Source organism: Apodemus sylvaticus, chromosome 1 (assembly GCF_947179515.1).
Source record: "Apodemus sylvaticus chromosome 1, mApoSyl1.1, whole genome shotgun sequence".
Classification (NCBI taxonomy): domain Eukaryota; kingdom Metazoa; phylum Chordata; class Mammalia; order Rodentia; family Muridae; genus Apodemus; species Apodemus sylvaticus.
The window spans coordinates 14,565,363-14,589,044 of record NC_067472.1 but is presented as its reverse complement, the minus strand read 5'-3'; the positions used below and the strand labels follow the sequence as shown (position 1 = coordinate 14,589,044).

The 23,682-nt window shown below is 42.5% G+C and overlaps 2 protein-coding genes across 2 annotated transcripts; one reads left to right on the top strand and one right to left on the bottom strand.

The window, feature by feature from the left end:
- Nucleotides 1–333: 333 nt before the first annotated feature.
- Taf5 (TATA-box binding protein associated factor 5) lies at nt 334–15,990 on the top strand. Its single transcript, XM_052184271.1, has 11 exons — nt 334–921; nt 3,376–3,613; nt 7,161–7,476; nt 8,048–8,211; nt 8,414–8,549; nt 9,676–9,796; nt 11,509–11,638; nt 13,234–13,398; nt 14,285–14,462; nt 14,622–14,799; nt 14,943–15,990. The coding sequence occupies exons 1-11, from the start codon at nt 360–362 to the stop codon at nt 15,158–15,160; spliced, it is 2,406 nt and encodes an 801-aa protein (XP_052040231.1). The 5' UTR covers nt 334–359; the 3' UTR covers nt 15,161–15,990.
- Nucleotides 15,975–23,671, bottom strand: Atp5mk (ATP synthase membrane subunit k). Its single transcript, XM_052184298.1, has 4 exons — nt 23,562–23,671; nt 18,709–18,804; nt 18,534–18,626; nt 15,975–16,080 (listed from the first exon to the last, which is right to left on the bottom strand). Exons 2-3 carry the CDS (start codon nt 18,793–18,795, stop codon nt 18,537–18,539), a joined length of 177 nt encoding a protein of 58 aa, XP_052040258.1. The 5' UTR covers nt 18,796–18,804; nt 23,562–23,671; the 3' UTR covers nt 15,975–16,080; nt 18,534–18,536.
- Between the last annotated feature and the right edge of the window lie 11 nt (nt 23,672–23,682).

Sequence of the window (23,682 nt, the reverse complement as noted above, 5' to 3'; positions counted from 1 at the left end):
CTTCGTCTGTGGTTTTAGCACGGTTAAGCCGCCTGTAAAGACGCCAGGGATTAGCACCTTCTAAACTTGTTGAATTAAAAGAGCTCGTATAACATAAAACGGCTATCTCAATGCCTGAACGTAACCTGCCAGCAATAAACGGTAATTACCAGGCAAATGCAAGAGTCGGTAACCAACTCCCACTTCCTGCCTGCCTTTCACTCAGTTTTGAAAGTAGCTCTTTCTCATTCCTTTTCTTCTCGCTAGCTCCTCCTACTGCCGTAAACGGCCTGCTCCGGCTGTCGTGAAACGCCCTACCCCGCCCTCCATGTGGCGAAAACGCAGTCACGCTTGACGGCGCGAGGTGGCTCAGCCGCAAGATGGCGGCGCTGGCGGAGGAGCAGACGGAGGTGGCGGTCAAGCTAGATCCTGAGGGACCGCCGACGCTGCTACCTCCACAGGCTGGCGACGGCGCAGGCGAGGGTAGCGGTGGCACTCCTAACAACGGCCCCAACGGCGGCGGCGGCGGGAATGTGGCGGTGGCGGCAGCGGCCGGCGGGGACGGCGGGACCCCCAAGCCTGTGGTGGCTGTCTCTGCCGCTGCCCCGGCGGGGGCGGCCCCGGTGCCCGCCGCTCCCGCGGAGGCCGGCGCTCCCCACGACCGACAGACTCTTTTGGCTGTGCTGCAGTTCCTACGGCAGAGCAACCTCCGTGAGGCCGAGGAGGCACTGCGCCGTGAGGCCCGGCTGCTGGAGGAGGCGGTGGCGGGCTCCGGAGCTCCGGGAGAGTTGGACGGGGCTGGCGCGGAGGCGGCTAGCGCGCTTCTCAGCCGGGTCACCGCTTCAGTTCCCGGCTCTGCGGCCCCCGACCCTCTGGGGACGGGCGCTTCGGTGACCTCTGTGTTCTCAGGTTCAGCATCAGGTCCCGCGGCTCCAGGAAAGGGTGAGTCTCGGGGTCCCGAGTGAGGACCGCCGGCTTGAAGGGGAGCTAGCGGGGAAGGCAAGGGCTGGCAGGCCTGCACCTCTGCGGGCTTGTTTTGAATTTCCTGGGCCCGCCTCTAGGGCCACATGCCCGCCCCTTTCGCTACTGCGCCGGCTGCGCAGTCAAACCCTCTTCTGAGCTGTCAGTTCCAGCCAGAGGCTGAGCAGGGCTGTGGAGCCGAGGGAGGTGCCGGGGACCGGGGATTGACGGAAGAGGGGAAGCTTAGGGTTTCGGTATTTCTCCTCTTACTTGGACTTAGGAACCTAGGATTAGGTTCGCGTGAATACGTGTATAGTACTGTTCCCATTCCCACATTACTACTGCACTGCAAGTGCTTTCTGTGTCTTGATTTTTCACAGTTGTATAGTTGTCATCTTTTGAGGCGAGAAAACGGACTTTTTGAGTTTGCTTTGGACCACACGTCCAGAGTGGTGGTAGTCAGTGTTTCTTAGAATGCGGGCTGAGAACCACCCGTGTTGAGTGTTTTAGAGGATGCAGATTTCTGAGCATCACTTCAGGCTTATTCGACTCTGTAGGGTTCTAAGGAGTCTTTTGAAAACTCTTAACTTTACGGGTGGGAGTGGGTCGACCTTTTTGTCTCTGTTGCTTTTCCTAGTGTCAGTTAAAGGTATTTTTTCTAGTTTTTTTTTTTTTTGTGTGTGTGTGTGTTTGTTTTTGTCTTTCTACTAAGTAAGTTATTATGGGACCAAGATGTAGTGTGTAATGTCCCTAGTACTGAAAGTTTAGTTCCTGAATCCAGTTACTGACAACCCATGTCCACGATTCTCCCAGAAACTGTTGTTACAAAATCCATATAGTGAAATACCTGTTTTGGGTGAAGACGCTTCCTGATGTGCATAATCACCTGAGTCGGGTCCTCAAAACCCACACGGTGGGAGAAGAGAGACCCAGCTACTGGAAAGTTGTCCTTAATATACACCAAACTTAAAATTCTTAGACTCATACTTAGTAGAAATTCTCAAAGGATATCAGTAAATATTGAATTAAATTATCTGGGTAAGTGGTTCTTGATATGTTAACCTATTTCAATGAGAGCATTGCCAGACAGGAAGCTTGAACACTTGGCACCATGACCCCTAAATAGAAATGTGTCATGTTTATAATGCCAGCACTTGGGATGCTGAGGCAGGAAAATTACTGTGAGATCAAAGCCATCCTCAGCTAAATATAGTTATGGGGGAAGGGAGTGTTAAGTAAAAATATGTGGACAATGTGACTGAGGAGGAACTTTCCCGTATGCTAAATTTTGTGACTATAGTGTAACAATTTATATTATTATTTTTATAATCCTGTCATCTGTCAAGAAACTTGATTTATTTTTTTTTTAGTTCATACTCAAGAAACCAAGGAGAAAAAGAGACCATGAGAATGACTACAAAATTATAACTTCAATTATAATTTTTTCAGAAAAGAGTGTGTATAATCACTTTTTAAAAAACATAAAAGGGTATAATACTATAGCTGTAGTTTGCCAAAATTTTCAACATCAAAACTCTAATTTGATTTTTAAAAAAGCATTATTGTTTTGTATTGCTAAATTATAAACAAATACTCAGGTTTTCTGCCTTGCAATGATTGGTTATAGAAATTGCTTTAAGTATATGCAGTTGAGTTGTAGTCTTTTATATTCCAGAGTCATAACAAATGTTCCACTTTTTCCTTGAGATGCTGATACTTTAGATAAGGTGATTGGTGTTTGAATATAAGGGTATCATGGGATGGATAGTACAGGAGTGATATATAAGGCACTTGAGTGTGATGTCTGCCGTTTGCACTGAGCCTTGAGAGAAGATTAACATAATTGTTAGCTTTGCATATCTACTTATTTATTTGTTTGGTGGTGTTGGGAGTTCAACCTAGGGCCTGTGCATGGTAGACAAGTCTTAGCTACATAACACAGTCCCTGTATGCATACTTTGTCTTTAGAATAATAGAATTCCAGGAAAACCATTGACTGTTCTTGTTATTGATTTTAAAATGTATGATACAGGCAAACTGAAGGTCTTTTGACCTGGGTCACTCAAAAACACCCTGAATCATATTGAGGTCTGTGAGCTTGCAGGTAAAGGTACTTGCCACCAAGCCTGACAAACTGAGATAGGTCCTGGAAACCACCATTATGGAGGGAGAGAGCTGTCTACTGAATGTGTCCTCTGATCTCCATATAACTGTTATGACTTGTCTGCCCGCTGCCCTCGTATACAGCCACACATATACACAAAATAAGCAAATGTAATACAGAGTTAGAAAAAGATGCGTGGTTGTGCTGGGGAAGAGAAGCAGAGAGGAAAGGGACAGTTCTGAGAAAGCTGTCCTTGGGGCCTTAGCAAAGCCACATCTGTTTGGTGCATTTTGGATCATTTTCTTAAAAGTTGTCATTCATTTTTTAAACAGTTGCAAGTGTAGCTGTGGAAGACCAGCCAGACGTCAGTGCTGTCTTGTCGGCCTACAACCAGCAAGGAGACCCTACAATGTATGAAGAATACTACAGTGGACTGAAGCACTTCGTTGAGTGCTCTCTGGACTGCCATCGAGCAGAGTTATCCCAGCTCTTTTACCCTCTGTTTGTACATATGTACTTGGAGCTAGTTTATAATCAACATGAGAATGAAGCAAAATCATTCTTTGAGAAGTATGTGAATCTTAACATATTTATCTATATATGTATGTATGAACACATATCTGTAACCACACAAATGTAAGATGTAAATCAGAAGGTATTTTGTGAAGGATAGGTGCCTTGGGCAGTATGGACCTGACACAGGGGCAGGAGGATTGATCCTCCAGAGGAAACAGTCTAGAAATGAGAGCTATGAAGGAATAGGGATTAGCCAGCTGAAGAGAGGCTCATACCTGGAATGGTCTGTGGGGGAAGGGATCGTGGTGGTTGGTAGCTGAGGCAGGGGATGGCGCAGGGCTGTGATGCAGCATTCAGCTGGGAACAATAGGCAGGTTTGTGGACTGCGATGAGGATCTTTGTCCCAGGAATAATAGGGATTTATATCGGATGAGATTAGATTTAACTGAGGGTCATTGAAAACTCAATGATTATGAATAAAACCGATCCTGAGAGCAGTAGGAAACTGTTAGGATTAGTTTGGAAGATGACTAACACTGCAAATGACAGGCTTTAAGGCAAATGTACGCTTGCTTTTCTCATAAATGTAGGAAGCTTAGGGCAAGTCCTCGATCATCAGGAAGGTGGCCTCCATCAGTCTCTTGTCCTTGTCAGGAAGCTCCTGCCTCATGGCAGGAGCTGGCCCTCTGTGGGAAGCAGTCCCAACACCGGTCCCGTCAGCACAAAAGGCACATGTTCCTGCAAGGTGCTCACACTTCTTTCTCTAACTTTTTATTAGTGACCATCCCTAGCTACAAATGTAGGAAATGCTGTCTTCCCCGAGGTGTCTGTCCCGAGCTAATAAGTGTTACGGAGGAAGGGAGTTAAAATGAGCATTTGGGCAGTGAGGTGTCTCTGCTCCAGATGCCATTAGAGGAGCATTTTGTGTATTGCAGTCTTTCTTGATCTTTTTCTAAGACAGGATCTTAGCGTGTATTCCTTGCCTGGTCTGGAACTTACTGTGTAGACCAGGCTGGCCTCAAACTTGCAGAGATCTGTTGGCTTCTCCCTCCTGAGTGCTAAGGTTATAGGCATGGCTCCCCCCACCCCCCAAGGGCCTGAGTATGCATTTTAAAAGGCCTTTTTGCAAAGAAGCAAACACAGCGAGGGACAGGACTGTTGGGATGACTAGGGTTATTAAGTGCTTCTTAATGATGGTGATAGTCCTCTTTTTCTTTTTCTTTTTTCTTTTTTTTTTTCTCTTGATTTGTTTTTTTTTTTCCCCCTGAGACAGGGTTTCTCTGTGTAGCCCTGGCTGTCCTGGAACTCACTCTGTAGACCAGGCTGGCCTTGAACTCAGAAATCTGCCTGCCTCTGCCTCCCAGAGTGCTGGGACTAAAGGCGTGCGCCACCACTGCCAGACTGATAGTCCTCTTTCCATAGACACTTAGAAATATGTTGAGGCATATTTGTTTGTCATAATATCTGTTGGAGAGGAGGGAATAATAACTATTATGGGATGTATAGATAGCTCTACTTAGCAGAGAATTGTTTTGCCCAAAATATCAGTAGCATTGCTGTTGAGAAACAAGAATCTGCTGGTTTTAGTGAAAAGCAGACTGACCCCACAGTTCTGGGTCAAACGTTGAGGTGAGACACCATTGCTAATCCAGATTTCTGGTGTGTCCTCTGTAGAAGGACAGCTTTCCTGACAGAACTTCCTGGAGGAGGACATGCTGTGTCAAGTAGGCTACTCATCTTTAGTTCCAATTCAAATGTACTTTTGACTAAGAACCCATTAAGAACCAATAACCATGTGTAGCATGGTGGTGCACAACTCTAACCCTGGCACTCATCGGGCAGAGGCTACTGGGTCTTTTGAGTTTGAGGTCAGCCTGGTCCTCAGCTTGAGTTTCACACAGAGAAACCTTGTCTTCAAAACAAAACAAAAGCAAACCAACCAACCAAAGAAACAAACAAAAACCCAACCCCAAACCAAGAAAACAAAACCAAACCAAAAAAAGAAACCCCCAATACTTCTAAGACTGGTCTGTCAATAGTCCCTCTGTCCCTCTGTAATGTAATCCCTTTCCCTATATAACAGCTGAGAGGAGCAGCTAAAGCCATACATCGGCTTAAAGAGTGCCAACATTTAGCAAGTATAGGATACCGAAAAGGAAAAATGGAGAAATACGGAAAAGTCCGGGAAGGCATCGTCATAGATGCCAAGGGGCAGGGTTGGGTTGATTAAAGTGAGTGCTTCAGTGCGAGTGCTTCGGTGCGTGTGCTACAGAGCTTGAAGTCAAGACTTGTCGGGTAACAACACCTGGAAGCTGTGATCCACTCATTACACTCGGGTCCCTAATTGAAGGCACTGAAAGCAAACTGGAGCCCCCTCCTCTCTCTGGCTGAGAATAACATTTCTACACTAGAAGCCATTTTTTTTTTTTTTTAAGAAAAGGATTCTCTGTATAATAGTCCTGGCTGGCCATTCTGGAACTCTGTAGACCAGGCTGGTCTTGAACTCACTCTGCCTCTTGAGTGCTGGGACTAAAGGCATGTGCCACCACCCAGCTTAGAAGCTAATTTCTTTTGTGGTACCGTCGTCAGTCTTGCTCCTTCGGTCTCCTGGGATAGCCACTTACCCATGAAGGAAGATGGGCTCTTGTGAAAGGCTCTTTGTTCCCATTACAGACAGTTCGCTAGGACCCCATGCCCAAATGAGGGCAAAATAAGCCAAGACTTGTAAAAACAAAAGTATATTTACACTATAAGTTGTAACCAAGACTGAAGGCTTTATTTAATTGCCTTGGAATTAGTGAAAATATGAAAGTATTCATTGTTTAGTACCAATATTTGTTCTTTAGTTTATCCTTATTAAAATATTAATATTTAATATGACTTAACATAGTAATTAAACTGTATAGGCTTATAAGAATCCATGTCCTGATTACCATTGAGACTGTGAGAACTACACTAAAGGCATACTATTTTCTGCTTCTATGTTTGAAATGTTTTTAATAAAAAGTTTTAAAGAGGTTTTGAGAAAGCACAAAATTCAGTAAAGCAAGGATTGTGACATTTTTCTGTATTACCAAAGATATTTTTTTTATAAATTTCTTTTTTAAGACAGAGTTTCTCTGTGTAGTCCTGGCTGTCCTGGAACTCACTCTGTAGACAGGCTGGCCTCAAACTCAGAGGTCCAGGCTCTGACTCTGACTCTGAGTGTTGGGATTAAAGGCATGTGTCACCATGGGTCAAAGATGGTTTTCAAAAGAAATACATACTGGCTGGTAGTGGGTCTTCGGTCTGCCTAGATGTCTCAGTCACTGCTTTATTTCAGAACCTTCCCCTGAAATGCTTATGATACATTTCATTAGAGAAACTGGTCATTTTAATGGTAACTTTAGAAACTGAGTTATAATCATTTTGAAATATATTACTATTGAGCCCACAGCCTAGTTAGGGTTATTTATATAGTTACATTATTATGTTCTATAATATAAATATATAATTATATATTCACTACAGATGATTCTGGGATGGTTTACAAATATATGAGGGAGAAGCAGATTACCTTAATGACATATTGAAAAATGACTTTTTAAAATCACTGAAACAGGTTCCATGGAGATCAGGAATGTTATTACCAGGATGACCTACGAGTATTATCTAGTCTTACCAAAAAGGAGCACATGAAAGGGAATGAGACCATGCTGGACTTTCGGACAAGTAAATTTGTTCTTCGAATTTCCCGGGACTCGTACCAACTCTTGAAGCGGCATCTTCAGGAGAAACAGAACAATCAGATATGGAACATAGTTCAGGAGCACCTCTACATTGACATCTTTGATGGGATGCCTCGCAGTAAGCAACAGATCGATGCCATGGTGGGCAGCTTGGCAGGAGAGGCAAAGCGAGAGGCAAACAAATCAAAGGTACGGAGCAGACCTAGAATGATATCATGTAGATGGAAATTGTAGGATTACCATTATATAACGGAAATTACGTATACATTCTTATAGCTACCTTGGGAGCAATCTTACACTGCATTTAACATGTGTTGTTCTGAGGATTCGTGGTGTATGTGAAGATTTGGAAATGGTTTCATGTAATGAGCTGCCTTAACTGCAGCGGCTAAGACAAGCAAGGGTTTTTTGGTTTTGCTTTTCTTCTGAGACCTAATAGTTCCAAAGTGCCGTGTGTACCTCTTGGCTTATGGCTGGTGGCCCACTATCTTTAGTGGTGCATGTGCGTGCGCACACTCAGTGGCTCCTATACCAATGCAGCTGAATCCAGGGAAGAGTAGGGATCACAACAAAAGGCCTGCTGTTTCTCTCTTTAAAACCAGGGCAGCAGGTGGGTATAAGCGGGGTACTTCTGCGGATATCTGTGGGTTAGAATTATGCGGTCATTTGTAGTTGCAAGAGAACCTGAAGAGAGAAATGACCTAACCAAACACATTGAACAAAAGTTAATTTCAAAACTGTTGACTCTTTTGGCTTGTAGGTGTTTTTTGGTTTATTAAAAGAACCAGAAATTGAGGTGCCTCTGGATGATGAGGATGAAGAAGGAGAAAATGAAGAAGGAAAGCCGAAAAAGAAGAAGCCTAAAAAGGATAGTATTGGCTCGAAAAGCAAAAAACAAGATCCCAACGCCCCGCCTCAGAACAGGTGGGGAGGACAGAGGGGGGAGCCATGTCACAGAGAGAGAGGGAGGGGGGGAGGAGAGCCATGCCACAGAGAGAGAGAGAGAGAGGGAGGGAGAGAGAGGGAGGGAGGGAGGGGGGAGAGAGAGGAGAGAGAGGAGAGCCATGCCACAGAGGCTGAAATTCATCACTATTCAGAGTGATTCTTAGTCTATTTTCTCTTATAGAATCCCTCTTCCTGAGTTGAAAGATTCAGATAAACTGGACAAAATAATGAATATGAAAGAAACTACCAAACGAGTGCGCCTTGGGCCAGACTGTTTACCCTCCATTTGTTTCTATACATTCCTTAACGCTTACCAGGTTAGTAAAATAATTGGACAGTTTCTCCCAGAAGAGTCAGATAAAATGGTGATTTACCACTGAGAAAAGTAACTCAAATGGGATTTTCTTATTTAAGCTCTTGGCATTATTTAACGTAAGAGCAAAGGGAAGCAGTGCGGTGGTGCACACCATTAGTACCAGCAGAGGTAGGCAGGTCCGAGCAGGGCAGCCTCATCTACAGAGTGAGTTCCAGGGCAGCCAGGACTACAGACTGGTTGGGGGCAGGCAGGGAGCGAGGGAGGTGTGAAATGAGGGAGGGAGGACAGACATACACTGCTCAGGATAGATAGATGTCTGAATTTAAAAGCCTTTTAGCAACTTGTGAGAGGCAGAATCTTGCTCCTACTTGACCCTCGATTGGTTGGTTGGAGTTCTGTTCCTCTAATCCTGAGGATGTTCAATGTGCATCTGGTTCATCTCTTGAACTTGGTTTAAGTAATAATGTAAATTTGGTATTTTTAATTTAATTCTTCATATCTTTATTGACTTCTTAGAATAGAATACTAAGATGTATTTAGTAAAGTACAAAAATGGCTAACAGGGGCTTGCTATTATGTACTCCAAATATAGAGGCAAGAAAGCAAGCGATGAGATGCCCCTTGCATGCGTGCCTTCAGTGTGCTTCGTTTGATACTGTAGCTCAGATGATCTTATTGTGGTTCTCCTTCTTTTTGAGAACTTCATGTATGAGCACTGCATGAACATTACTCCTGCCTCTCAACTCTCCCTGTGTCCCCACATTATGATCTCTTAATTATTGTTATGTGTCTGTACATAGATGTATATATATATAGGTGTACATTTAACTTAGCTCATGTGTTCAGAGTTGTCAAATGATCTTTCATATGGGAAAAATACCCATTACAATGTTTTTTTTTTTCTTTTTGAGACAGGGTTTCTCTGTGTAGCCCTGGAAGTCCTGGAACTTGCTCTGTAGACCAGGCTTACCTCAAACTCAGAAATCTGCCTGCCTCTGCCTCCTAAGTGCTGGGATTAAAGGTGTGTGCCACTATTGTCTGTCATTATACAATTTTTAGATATGATTGGAATCTTTTCCCTACCGCAGAATTATCTAATACCTCTAATATAATTTTAATGCTCTCAGGGTCTCACTGCAGTGGACGTCACTGATGACTCTAGTCTGATCGCTGGAGGCTTTGCTGACTCAACTGTCAGAGTGTGGTCTGTGACTCCTAAAAAGCTTCGTAGTGTCAAACAAGCATCAGGTAACCGAGATGACATATTAGTATAAACTTGAAATTAGTCTACACCAATTTGATTTCATAGAACTTAGATAGGAAATTGTGATCTTTGCAGAAGTGATGTCACTTGAACTCCAGGGTTACAGTCTCGGCTGTACCTGTTGGTTTAGGCCTGTGATAACCTCAAACACCTTAGGAGGATGAGACAAGAGGATTGAGAATTCAAGGACTGGGCAGGTGAGATGGCTCATTGCTACCAAGCCTGATGACCTGAGTTCAAATCCTTGGAATCCACATGTGGGAGAGAACCGCCTTCCGGATGTCTTCTGACCTCCCAGCATGTGCTAGGCATGTGTACATCTATGTAGACACAGACACTGAACAATTTTTAAAAAGAGAGTAAGTTCAAGGGCTTGCCTAGACTGCAAAGTGAATTCAGGGCCAGCCTGCAAACCTTAAATGAACTGTCTCAAACCAAAACAAACACCAAACCAAGATAACATTTCCAATAAATGAAAGAGCCTTTGAGGGTGGCAATGATCATGCTATTGGCCCCCAGTTCTCTCATGTACAGAATGAAGGGATTAGGTCAGACAACTCTTTAAGTTAAAACTCTGGTATCAGATGATTATTTGCCTATAAAATTTAAGAAAACCTTAGTGAAGGCTGGCAGGGCCTTACTGAACTTTAGTACCTCAGCAGATAAGGGCGAATGCTTGCCACCAGACATGCAAACTTGAGTTCAGTGTCAACAAGGTTGAAAAGACCTACAGGCTGATCTCTGGCATCTACCTGTGTGAAGGCATGCATGGTCAGGCTTATATCATACAAGGGCTGAGGCCGGAGGATCACTGTAAGTTCAAAGTAGCCTAAGCTACACAGTGAAACAAGGGGCTGGATAGATGACTCGGTGGTTGCGAGCACTGACCATTGCTGCAGAGGACCTGGGTGAGATTCCCACCACCAGCCGTCACTCTAGTTCCAGGGACGCCAACACATGCATGTGGTACATTCATATGCATGCAGGTAAAACACTGGTACATATAAAATTAATTTATAAAAACAAAAGGCAAAACAAAAAACCCAAACCTTTAATGTCAGGATTTTAAATGCTTTTTGATAGCTATTTTTCCTAAATAGTATGTTTACATTGTTGTAGGATTGGTATAGCTTCATTTTTATGAAATGTAGCATAGTGGACAGACCAAAGAAATCAATCCTAGAATTTTCTTTCTTTCTTTCTTTCTTTCTTCCTTCCTTCCTTCCTTCCTTCCTTCCTTCCTTCCTTCCTTTCTTTCTTTCTTTCTTTCTTCTCTCTCCCTCCCTCCCTCCCTTCTTCCTCCTTCCTTCCTTCCTTCCTTCCTTCCTTCCTTCCTTCCTTCCTTTCTCTTTTCTTGTTTTGTTTTTTCGAGACAGGGTTTCTCTGTGTAGCCCTGGCTATCCTGGAACTCACTCTGTAGACCAGGCTGGCCTTGAACTAAGAAATCCGCCTGTCTCTGCCTCTCAAGTGCTAGGATTAAAGGCATGTGCCACCACTGCCAGGCCAGTACTGGTTTTCATACTGAGTAACTGTGTGGTATAGCAGATTAGTAACTGTTTTGAAGTCTCATTTTCTTCCATACAAGCTTTAGTATAGTGTTGTTGGTACAGAGGAAGAAATGTTGACATGTTAGTTCTGAACTATGACTGATGGCCTTAAATAATATACCTAAAATAATGTTTCTGGACCTTTTTAGATCTTAGTCTTATAGACAAAGAATCAGATGATGTCTTAGAGAGAATCATGGATGAGAAAACTGCAAGTGAGTTGAAGATTTTGTATGGTCACAGTGGGCCTGTCTATGGAGCCAGCTTCAGTCCGGATAGGTAAAATCCAAACAATTAAATGCTGATAAACAGTACTGAGAGTTTAAAGTTAATGCAAATGTCAAATGTTATAGTTGCCTGTAGTTCAGTGTCTTTTAGAATTAGAAGCTTACCATTTGCTAATTTATTTTGGGGTACTGGAATGTAAAATAGTGACTAACTGTATACTGAATTTACAAAATCAAGATATACATTCAGGGCTTCACAGGTTTCAAAGTTTAGTTTTATCTGTGCCTAACCCTCTGACAGAGGTTGAATTGCTTGAGTTTGTGGATTATTCTTATGGCACTTGATAAAATTCAAGAGCAATTCCTCATGCTAATGAAATGAAAAACTATCAACTGAAGCATTTAGGTTTCTATAATGGAAAGACAGAAGAAAGCCGAGTGTCTTGGAAAGTGCCTGCCTGCCTGCCATCCCAGCTCCTGGAGGCCAAGGCAGGAGCTTGTGGTTCAAGGGTCGCTGGGCATCATAGCCAGACTGTGTTTTGAAATAATAGTGCCATGTGTGTTTAGGTAATTCTTGATCTTCATTTCTAACTTTCTGTGAAAATGCCTGGGAAAGGGTGCTTTACCCAGATCATTATATGTATTCAGCTTAGTTCTTTCCCACTACCAGAGTTTTCATTGTACTTGTGAGATCTTGAGAATTAAAAAAACCAAATTAAACCAGTGCTTAGTAGGATTTAGCCAAATGGTGCATTTTACTTGGGAATGTCTGGTTTCAATGAAAAGGCAGAGCATTAGTATTCTGCAGGGGAATGGAGTCCTGGCTGAACACAGGGCTGGGCAGCACTCTGCTACTGAGCTATGCCTGAGAGCCCGTGCAGATAGCAAATAACATCCAAAATTGATACATCCCACTTCTAGACTGTCTTGGTAACCATACTGCTTATTATTCTCAATATTCTTGGTGTTTTGAAAATAGTAGTCCATACTAGCCTTGAATTTGCAGCAAGCCTCCTGCCTCAATTGCCCAAATTCTGATTACACATGAGCCATCACACTTTTTTTCTTTTCTAAAGTACCATGACCCCTCCTCATAGTCTTGACAGGTTTGTTTTGTTTTGTTTGTTTCATAATTAGCTTTATATAGTAGGTGTTCAGGATATACTGTGACAAGATTTTACTTAACGTTAGTTTAATACTTCTAGCTCTTGTTATCTACTGTGAATTCTAAGAATAAAGAGGTGGGGATGTTATGGCTCGGTGGGTAAAGTGCTTGTCCTTCAAGTGTGAAAATCAGATTTTGGATCTCCAGCACCCGCATAATGCTGGCCTGGCAGCCCTCCTGTAGTCCCAGTATTCTGGACTTGGAGCTGGGGTCTCTGGAGGAAGCTGACAAGCTCTGGGTACATCGGGAGATTGATGCAAGGAAGACACCTAAATCTGCCCATGCATACTGCATTCCACACAGTGAGAAAGCTAAGGACGTGTGGCTCAGTGGTCGAGTGTCTGCCGTGTGCCCACTCTCAGGGTGTGCACACAAACTAATGCAACATAGGAGCATGTCATTTGTTAAAATGTGAGATTGGAAGAAACTTGGGCAGCTAACCATATTACACTGAGAATCAAACATCACTCTTCTTTCCTCAGGAACTACCTGCTCTCCTCTTCAGAGGATGGAACTGTTAGACTCTGGAGCCTTCAGACTTTCACTTGCTTGGTTGGGTATAAAGGACATAACTACCCAGTATGGGACACACAGTTTTCTCCATATGGATATTATTTTGTGTCAGGAGGCCATGACCGAGTAGCTCGGTAAGAACATTGTGATCTCATGAAGTTTACTCACTGAATATAACCATTTCTTGTCAAGAATACAAAGTCCAGCAAACTTTATTTTCATGCTATTCAGGATTAACTTTTTGAGAAGATAATTCACAGCTGTAGTTTGAAAATGTGAGACAGGAGTATTATCTCCAGCCCAAGTCTACACCAAGGGCTCTGCTTCCACTATGAATACCTTTGTCTTTTATTATTCTCAAGTCCCCTTTGATGTCATTTCTGCTAGAAACTATGTGGTTGCCCAGTGTATAGGAAAATGGTTTTCTGTTCATTAGGAATGGTGAGGTGGGTATAAAAGAGTTAAAGAGTTTACATGCTGGTGAAAAAATGGCTCAGCAGTTGAGTTCTGACTGCTCTTCCAGAGGACCCAGGTTCAATTCCTGGCATATACAAGGGCAGCTCACAACTGACTGTAACTCTAGTTCCTGGGGATCTGACACCCTTACACAGACATGCACATAGGCGAAACACCAGTGCATATAAAATTAAGCCAGGCAGTTGTCAGTCCATACTTTTAATCCCAGTACTTGGGAGGCAGAATCAGGTATATCTCTTGAGTTTTGAGATCAGTTTGGTCTGTAGAGTGAGTTCCAGGATACCTAGGGCTACACCCATTTCAAACAAAATAAACACAAAAATCAGACCCAAACCTACCAGTACTCTGGGATATGGAGACAAGATAGTGAGTTCAGAGCCAGCGTGGGCTACATGAGACATCATCTCAAAAAAGAAAACGTTAGTCCCAAGTATTATCTTTCCTTCAGTTAAATGACAAGGACGAACCATTTGGAATTGACATGGATATATACCTCTATTTTGGGTTAAATTCTATTATTTAAGTTAATATTTTTATTTTCAGGCTTTGGGCTACAGATCACTATCAGCCTTTAAGGATATTTGCTGGCCATCTCGCTGATGTGAATTGCACTAGATTTCATCCAAATTCCAACTATGTTGCTACTGGCTCTGCAGACAGAACCGTGCGCCTCTGGGATGTCCTCAACGGTAACTGTGTAAGGATCTTCACTGGACACAAGGTATTTTACACCTTAACTATTTCAGCACACAAAGATGCTTTCACAGTTGAAATATTTAACCAGTAGCATAAACATTTTAAAGGTAGCAGTCATGTAATTAAACTACAATTCTACCTTGGTCTTATCAGATATATTTAACCCTACTTTGTTCTTTTTTAGGGACCAATTCATTCCTTGACATTTTCTCCCAATGGGAGATTCCTGGCTACAGGAGCAACAGATGGCAGAGTACTTCTTTGGGATATTGGACATGGCTTGATGGTTGGAGAATTAAAAGGCCACACTGATACAGTGTGTTCACTTAGGTTTAGTAGAGATGGTGAAATATTGGCATCAGGTAAATTATTTCATGGCTTTGGGGTAAAGTGTTAGTCTTTGTTAAAAAACAAAACAGTAAAAACAAAGTATCCATAGAAAAAACATCAGACTCTTGATGTGACAGCTACACACTAATGGTTTCCTCCTCTGACATCCTTTTAGGTTCAATGGATAATACAGTCCGGTTATGGGATGCCATCAAAGCATTTGAAGATTTAGAGACTGATGACTTTACTACAGCCACTGGGCATATCAATCTACCTGAGAATTCTCAGGAGTTATTATTGGGTACATATATGACCAAATCAACACCAGTTGTGCACCTACATTTTACAAGAAGAAACTTGGTTCTAGCTGCAGGAGCTTACAGTCCGCAATAAGCCAACGGTATTAGAGACCTTTTGGAAGCTACTGTTTGGAAAAGGGAGACTAAAAGCAAATACCTCAGTGATTAGTATTTAAGCTACAAAGAATGTTTTTGTCTACATGGATCTGGAAGTATGCTGCTTGGAAAATCTGAACAGGACAGTTCCACGTTTCTATAGCAACCACATTTAACTAATTTCCGTTAGTTGAATAAGAGGTATTATGTTCGTGGAGGGGACATTTATGGTGCTTTGGATTGTGTGGAAACTATGCATCTTTTTGTTCAAATGCTATTTTAATTTATTATGTTTAGAAAAAAATCAATTTGATTTAAACAATTCATTCTGCTTCAAGATTCAAGTTAAGAAATATAGTACCATCTTTTTTGAGTAGCTGAAGAGTTCTATGAGCATGTGTGTGTCTGCTGTAAATGAAGTTATTGTATGGCACGCAGTGTGTTAAATGACCCACTGACGTGCTTCCCTTCACCATCAGAGGACTGTATGTACCTGGGTAGGGACTACAGTTCCTGTGATCTAGATGTACAACCATCCACCAACATCTCAATTCCTACCTTGTAAGTTTGGAGTGCAAGAGAATACTTACAACACAGGTGAAGAGATTTAGGCTCCATACTCTACTTCAGCTAACGTGGCTCCATATGACCTAGTACACTTGAAGTCAGTCAGACATTTCAGTTGCTTACCTCCAGTACTGAGCCTTGCTTTGGAAACTAAGAGATTTAGACCAAGTCACTGCCAGTTTTTGCCTTTGTTGCATTTTGTACAGTTTTATATTTTTGATATCTTGTAAATAAAGACAACCAGCTTTTCCAGGTTCATAATTTATTGTACAAATTGAGTATTACATGATGAGTTCACATCAGCTTCTTCAGGCATGGGACTTAACAGGTGAGGTCAGACATTTCAAAATCCTATAAACAAAGCAAAAACAGTTTGACACAAATGTGTTCTACTGACAATTAGTAATTAGCACAAATCCCCAAAGTGAATATACATTCACTAAGTTCTCAAAAGTCACAAGGGCATATATATGTGTGTTTGTGTGTATACACATCTCCTTCAGGTTGATTTAGTTTAATGTTCCAGCTTTAACAACTGAAGTAATTGTTGAAACTGCCAACAATTTAGTATAGCCTTAAAAGCAAACTAATGGAAAAAAAAAACTGAGTATACAAAGTAACACTTAAAATGTCTGTTAAATTTATGTGTAAGTTTTCTGCCTGCACATGTGTGTGTATGCACCACTTGTGTCTTGGTGCCTATGGACATCAGAAGAGGGTTATCAGATCCACTAGAATGGTTGTGAACCAACATGGGTGCTAGGAATCGAATCCTAGTCTTATACAAGAGCAGCAGGTGCTCTCAACCTGAGATATCTTTCTAGTTATAAAGTAGCATTTTTAATAGGGTAAATAGGTAAGATACATGTCTGCTACTTAGTTTTCAAGATATATTTTTTATGGGGATACTACCACCCTCCCAAAGTTAAAAGTAACTTCATGTATAAAATTGGGCAAAATACTGCCTGTTTACCAGGACTAAGGAAGGCACGGACTGGACTCCACAATCCCCTAAGTTAAATGGACCCAAGATGGTAAAGCAGAACAAAAATAAGTGACAGAAGCACCAGTTCCCAAGCTTTCTGCCTTTCTGCACAGCTGCTGCCAACACTGTATTTACTGACTTCTGCAGAGAAAAGGGCTTGAAGGAGACTGTAAGAAAATCTTAAAGGGGTTTGTTTATTCAGGGGAGAGAATCCAGTATTCTATGAAATGCAGAGCTATCAAAACCCCAGCAAATATTACAGCTTTATATTTTAAAGGTTGTTTAGGGTTGGGACTTTAACTCTGAGGCAGAATGATAGTCTGGCATCTGCCAGGGCCCTGGGTTAGATCTCTAATACCACAATGTCAGCTCGTAATTCCATTTTTCTTTTTAAAAGGCTTTTTACTTTTAATTGTGTGTGTTTACATGTGAGTCCAAAAGGACATTAGGTTGCTTGGAGCTGAAGATCCAGACAGTTGTAAGGCCCTGGTATGGGTGCTGGGATCTGAACTCAGGGCCTCTGTTCTTACAGTATTTGCAGTACTTGATCTTAACCACTGAGACACTTCTCCAGGCTCTAGTATCCCCACCCTACCCAGGCATGGTAGCACTTGCCTGTAATCCCAAAACTCAGCAGGTTGAGAAAGAGGAATTGCCACAACTGTGAGGCCAGTTGGGTTATAAGCAAGACTGTCTCAAACAACCTAATCAAACAAAACCCAACCAAACTAAATTACATAATAAGCTTGTAGTTGGGCTGGGGAGGCCATGAAGACCTGAGTTTGGTCCCAGGAATTTATGGGGGGGGGGGGGGGGTGAAGGATGCAGTGGTACATCTGCAATTCCAGCACTCTTATGTAGAGACAGATGTCTGGAGACAGGAAGCCCAATTTGTAAATGTGCATGCCAGCTAGGTGGGAATATACAGTGGAGCATTACAGCAGAAAGAAGACCCTGCCCCAACAAGGTGAAAAGAGACAGCTCCTTAAAGTTGTCCACATACTTCCACATCAATGTCCTGGCGTGTGAATGTGCAAGGACATAGGCTCCCAAAAATAAAACAGGTAAGTCACTTCATTGAAGTCAACTAACTGTGTCAGACACAAGAATAGTGTTAAGAAAAATACAAATGGTAAGAGAAAAAAGTACTTCAACAACAAAACCCAAGAGAATTTTTTTGTTTGTTTTTTCGAGACAGGGTTTCTCTGTAGCCTTGGCTATCCTGGAACTTCTCTGTGGACCAGGCTGGCCTCGAACTCAGAGATCCGCCTGCCTCTGCCTCCCAAGAGGATTAAAGGAGTGCACCACCACTGCCGGCTCCAAGAGAATTTTTAACACACTAATTTAGCAAAAATCAGTCTACTCTGGCTGCGGTAAAAGATACACCTTCTTACAAAGTTAGGTGTCCCATAATCCTGATAAAGCACGTAAACCCGAGAAAATACCCCAAGTTCAAAACCATTTTGATGATTTTGGTTTTTGTTTTGTTTTTAGAGTCAGAACAGACTCAAAAGCACAATGATCCTCCTGCTTCCCCTCCCCAGTGGTGCTGGATTACAGTAGAAGATGCACGGATCCTTGGCCATGCTCTACATTGTTTTGAGACTAAGTCTTGCTATGTAGCATAAGCTGTTCTCGAACTTGTAATCCTTCTGCCTGTCCCCCTCACTGTTAGGTTTATAGGTGTACATTATACCCAATGTTTTCTTTCAGGTATACAAAGAGTTTCAAAGAGTGCCAACAGTTTATTTTTTTGTAAGGCAAGAAGACCCCTACCGTCAGAATGACTAAGGCACACATTTGAAGTGGCAGTTCTTACCATTTATGTTGCTTTCACAGCTGGGGTTTTTTTGGGCCTTAACTTGAAGTATAAGACCAACAAAGCAATGCCTCCGTATGTGGCCAGGACACACTGAGAACAAAAGAAAGATGTAAATGAAAGCTGTCATATCTCTATTATTCTAAGAACTGCTTGAAATGTAATAAATACTTACATTCATTCTACCTGTGAGGGTGTAAGAGTTGAAATATTTTTTAATACCAGTGAACTGGAATTGGCCATCACTTTCTGCACCAGCCATGGCTTCAATCTAAAAAACAAAACAAAACAATCAATTGATTTGGGTGCAGTTTATAGAAAATAAAATTCTTTCAGTTTTAAAATGTCTCCTCTCATATGTGGTTCAGCTGCCATTGCAATAGTGGAGCTGGTGGGGAAAGCTGGTGAGGACTGCTAGGACCTTCTCCCATTACTCACTCTTCTGAATACTCCGGAAGAGTCAAGCACTCAGCATAGGAAAAGAAAAGAGTTGGCATTAACTCTCCTTTGACTCCATACAGCTTAATGTTTTCTCATGGCTCTATCAATAGTGTGTTATAGTACACACTGAATTAAACCACTTAAGACCAGCTAAAAGTTGGAGCCTGTAATGTTTTTCAAACATAACCACCAAGTGAACAGAGTAGTTTTTCTTCCTATAAATCACATAGGATTCCATGGAGACAGAACATCTACTGATGATATATACTGACACTAGTAAAGGCGGTCTCTGAAGCTGGACCTTACTCCTCAGACCCAACCAGATAAAGGACTTTGAGTGTAAGCCCAAAACTCCTGGCAGAAAACTGGCAAGTATTTTTCTTGTCTTTGGAAAGGGAAATAAAAAGGAAAGAAGTCTAAGAGGCAATCCCAACTCTCAAGAGGAGAAATGTGAAACCAAACCAATATTTAACTTCACACTAACATAGATAAGTTACAATTGTAACACACTGGTGTAAACTGGAATGACAGCAAACAGAGTATCTATCATCATATAATGAATATACCCTTCTATCTAGCTGAGTTGTTTCTTTCCCAGAAATTTGCCTTTATGGAAATTATTACAAGGCAGAAATATATGGTTCACAAATCATCACTGAATGCTCTTCACAAAAGTAGAAAGACCAGAAACCCAACCTGGGACGAATAAATGACAACTACTATTGAAGGACAATTATATAGACGAGTAACATGGAAGAAGGCCCCAAGTGATGTTAAATATTAAAAATCAATTCTATTTCTGGGTATTACAGCACATATCAATGGTTCACAATGTCAGGTCTCTAGACTTGTTAGAAATGCAGATCCTTAGGTCCCTTCCATAGACACTGAATTAGAAACCCTGGACCAGTTATTTGTCTTTTTTTGTTTAATTTTTAATTTTTTGTTTTTTTCAGGACAGGGCATTCTCTGTGTAGCCATGGCTATCCTGGAACTCACTCTGTAAATCAGTCTGGCCTCAAACTCCCTCTGCCTCCCAAGTGCTGGGATTAAAGGTGTGTACCACCAGTGCCCAGCTCAGTTAGTGGTCTTAAAAGGCCTCTAAGTAATTTTTTTTGTTTTGTTTTGTTTTGGTTTTGGAGACAGGGTTTCTCGGTATGGCCTTGGCTGTCATGGAACTCACTCTAACCAGGCTGACCTCGAACTCAGAAATCTACCTGCCTCTGCCTCCCAAGTGCTGGGATTAAAGATTAAAGGCGTGCGCCACCACCGCACAGTAGCCTCTAAGTAATTTCAATACATACAACACACATCAGAAAAAACTAATGCTAATAATTATATGGGGAAAACCATTGAAGAACATTTTTTTTTAATTTTTTTTGAGACAGGGTTTCTCTGTGTTCTGATACTTACTCTGTAGACCAGTTTGTCCTTGGAACTGCAGAGATCCGCCTGCCTCTGTCTAAGTCCTGGGACTACAGGTGTGTGCCACCACCTGGCTTTCTTTCTTTTATGTAAGAAATTACATTAAAAGAAAGTAATAACTAGTGAGCTATAGGGAAAGAGGAGTGACCTGGGGCAGCCACTGAGGAAGTCAGTGTGGAGGATTCTCAAAAATTAAAAAAACAGAATTACTGTACAACCCAGTCATTCCATTTGGGATATACCTGAAAGACTGGGCCAACAGACCAAAAGATCTTTGCATGTCCACGTTTACTGTTTCACTCTTCACAGTGGCTAAGATACTGAACATGCCTAGATGGCTGCCAACGGAGTAGACAAAGATGTGGCATGTATTTATGGTGAGACCTTATTCCAGCAGAAGGAAGGTGTGAGTGGTGATGCAAGCAGGGGACAGATGCGACAGGAAATCATTGCATTAAATGAGACAAGCCAGACTCAGACAGGCACCCACTGCTTTCTGGTAAACAGACCCCAGGTTTATATATGCATCTATGTAGGCCTGTGGTATGTCACAAAGTGGAAGTATTCCTGACAGTTTATAAGGCGTAGGGTGGGGTGGACAGGGACAGGAAGCAAGCCGCAGTGAAGTGACAGAGTGCTTGCTAACTTAAAGGAAACAGCAGACCCAGGCCCAGAAAGTCACAGCAGAATTCAAAACCATCCAGTTTTCTGTGTATGAAGGCCTATCTACCACAACTGAGCCACGGATGCCAGTGGCAACTTGGACTAGCTGGTCAAGGTCCAGGCAAGGTTGGCAGACTGGCTGGCTTCTAAATGGGAGTAGGAGAAAACATAAGGTTGTTGCTATGGAAACCAGCACCCCTCTATTAACCATTCAAAGGTTTCAGAAGCATTCTGAATGCAACAAAATTTGAGACCTTAATTTTGAGTACTATCTTTTTTTTTTTTTTTTTTTTTTTTGGTTTTTGGTTTTTTTGAGACAGGGTTTCTCTGTATAGCCCTGGCTGTCCTGGACTCACCCTGTAGACCAGGCTGACCTTGGAACTCGCTCTATAGACCAGATTGGCCTCGAACTCAGAAATCCGCCTGCCTCCCAGAGTGCTGGGATTAAAGGCATGCACCACAACCGCCTGGCTGTGTACTTTCATAATGGTTACTGGAACAATGAAGAAAATCTAAATTTCCGTGGGTCTCCTTCACAGATCTCGGCCAATCTAGCCAAAGCAGGAAAATCACCATTAAAAGACAACAACAAAAACCTTCATAGTTCTTCAAGTTTCCCTTTACTACACCTACCAAAGCATTCTTCTTACTTCATGGTTCATTTTTTAAAGTTATGAAACAGGTTCTCACGAGAAACCTAACAGAAAGCTAAGTCTTCTTGGTTTTGCCAATTCATTAACCTCAATTCATTAACTGATAACCTGTTACCTTTAGGAGGAAGTGTTATATAACTGGTCAATATTGAGGTGCTTTAAGTTTCATTATACAGGATACTACAATAAGGATGACGTATTCCAAAGACAATTAATTCTGAATGCAGAACAAAGGAATGGTATAGAAACTGGGGTTTTAAAGGAAGCTTAGATGGAAGAACAGTGGTGTTGATGGTAAGATAAGCAATGGTGATATTATTATTATTATTAACATAGGATTAACTCACTCTGTAGACATGGCTGGTCTTGAACCTCTGCCTCTTGAGTTCTGGGAGTAAAGGTGTGTGGCACCACATATCGCAAACAAAGGTGATATTATGGCTTAAAACACCTTCCAGCAAACTGCATGTTGTTTTAGGACAATGATCAGGAGCCTTTCTGACCTCCCTTTTTAACAGCTAATTTTGTTAACAATGCCCTGTATGAAATTTTTCTTTTATTTTTTAAAAGACAGGGACTCAATCTGTAGCCCCAGATGGCCTGCACTCACTACATAGACTAAGCTGGCCTTGAAGTCACAGACACCTGCCCGACCTGTTGGGACTAAAGGCAGGAGCTAGTCACACCTGACAATAGGGACAAATTAAACTTTTAAAATGTGCTCTCCTTGAAGTCACTGAAAGTTCAGAGCCATACGGTAGCAGAAAAAAATTACCCAAGACTAATAATTGTGAGCCTGTGATTTAATATTTTTAAAAATGTACAATTGTTCAACATTGGCCTGCTACAAAGTCTAAGCTGACAGGTTTTGCTTCTGTTTCTAAATAATCCAATAACTACTATTAAATACAACTGGTCTTTCCACATGAAAGGGGCATTTCATTAAAGTCTTGGGGTGAGCAGTTGCCCTTGCTTCGTAATAGGATCCTGGATACAGCTATTCCTGTCTTATGGGCACCTATCTGGAGTAGTGCTATCACCAGGTATAAGGAAAACTAAAACTCAAAGGCTCTGAAGGACCACAAACAACAAACGGCCCCTGTGGAAGCCCTTGCACTGAGCAAACGCAGCAGTGACTCTCAACCTTCCTAATGCTGCGACCCTTCATACAGTTCCTCATGTTGTGGTGACACCCCCAACCCCCACTATAAAATTATTCCGTTGCTCCTTCACAGCTGTAATTTTGCTACGGTTAGGATTCATACTTAAGTATTTTTGGATATAGAGGTTTGTCAAAGTGGTCACGATCCACAGGTTCAGAACCACTGGAATACAAAATCTAATCGGTTTTTAGCGCCCAGGCCTGGAGAACCGCAGGGCCACTCCACATTTACTCTGGTTTTGACAAAGGCTACTGCGCAGTTAAGGGAGGCCTGGTTTCCCGAAGGCAGCTCAAGAGAAAACAAATTACTATGGCTATACAGGCCAAGACACATGAATTCAGCCAGAGGTGGGATCAAAAGCCAGAATTCTCTCCCAACACTCGATCACTGGATGACCTTGGGGAGCTCCGCTCTCGACGGGTCTCACCCCCAATCCACATAAGGCTCTCCGCTAACCGTGCGAGGCCTGGGGCGCTCGTAACTCGCTTCAGGTGCTGAGGCTTCCTGGATGCGCCTCGGGGCTCCGACCCTCATTTTCTCCAGCGCCTTTCCCATTCCCCACCGTCCTCCCCCCGCAAAAGGGAAACCTCGCGCTGTTCCGGGGCCGGAAAAACGGCCATATTCTAGTCGGCCCTATAAAGCTCGGCCACCAGACGCTTTCTCGAGGACGCTTTCTCACCCACCTTCGTTAAGAATCACAAACTCCGTAGCCGATGTCCTTCAACAAACCCCGCGACCAGCTCGGTCCGACCGGAAGACACCCTCTCCCCGCACAGGACCGACAGGCCGCGGCGACTTGGCTCT

Bases quoted from the DNA above. Each gene is read 5' to 3' on its own strand.
- Atp5mk (XM_052184298.1), bottom strand. From the start codon at position 18,795: ATGGCTGGTGCAGAAAGTGATGGCCAATTCCAGTTCACTGGTATTAAA. The intron at 18,627-18,708 runs GTAAGTATTTAT...TTTTGTTCTCAG, and splicing joins CCCTCACAGGTAGAATGAAT to TGTGTCCTGGCCACATACGG.
- Taf5 (XM_052184271.1), top strand. From the start codon at position 360: ATGGCGGCGCTGGCGGAGGAGCAGACGGAGGTGGCGGTCAAGCTAGAT. The intron at 922-3,375 runs GTGAGTCTCGGG...TTTTTTAAACAG, and splicing joins TCCCGCGGCTCCAGGAAAGG to TTGCAAGTGTAGCTGTGGAA. The intron at 3,614-7,160 runs GTATGTGAATCT...TCACTGAAACAG, and splicing joins GCAAAATCATTCTTTGAGAA to GTTCCATGGAGATCAGGAAT.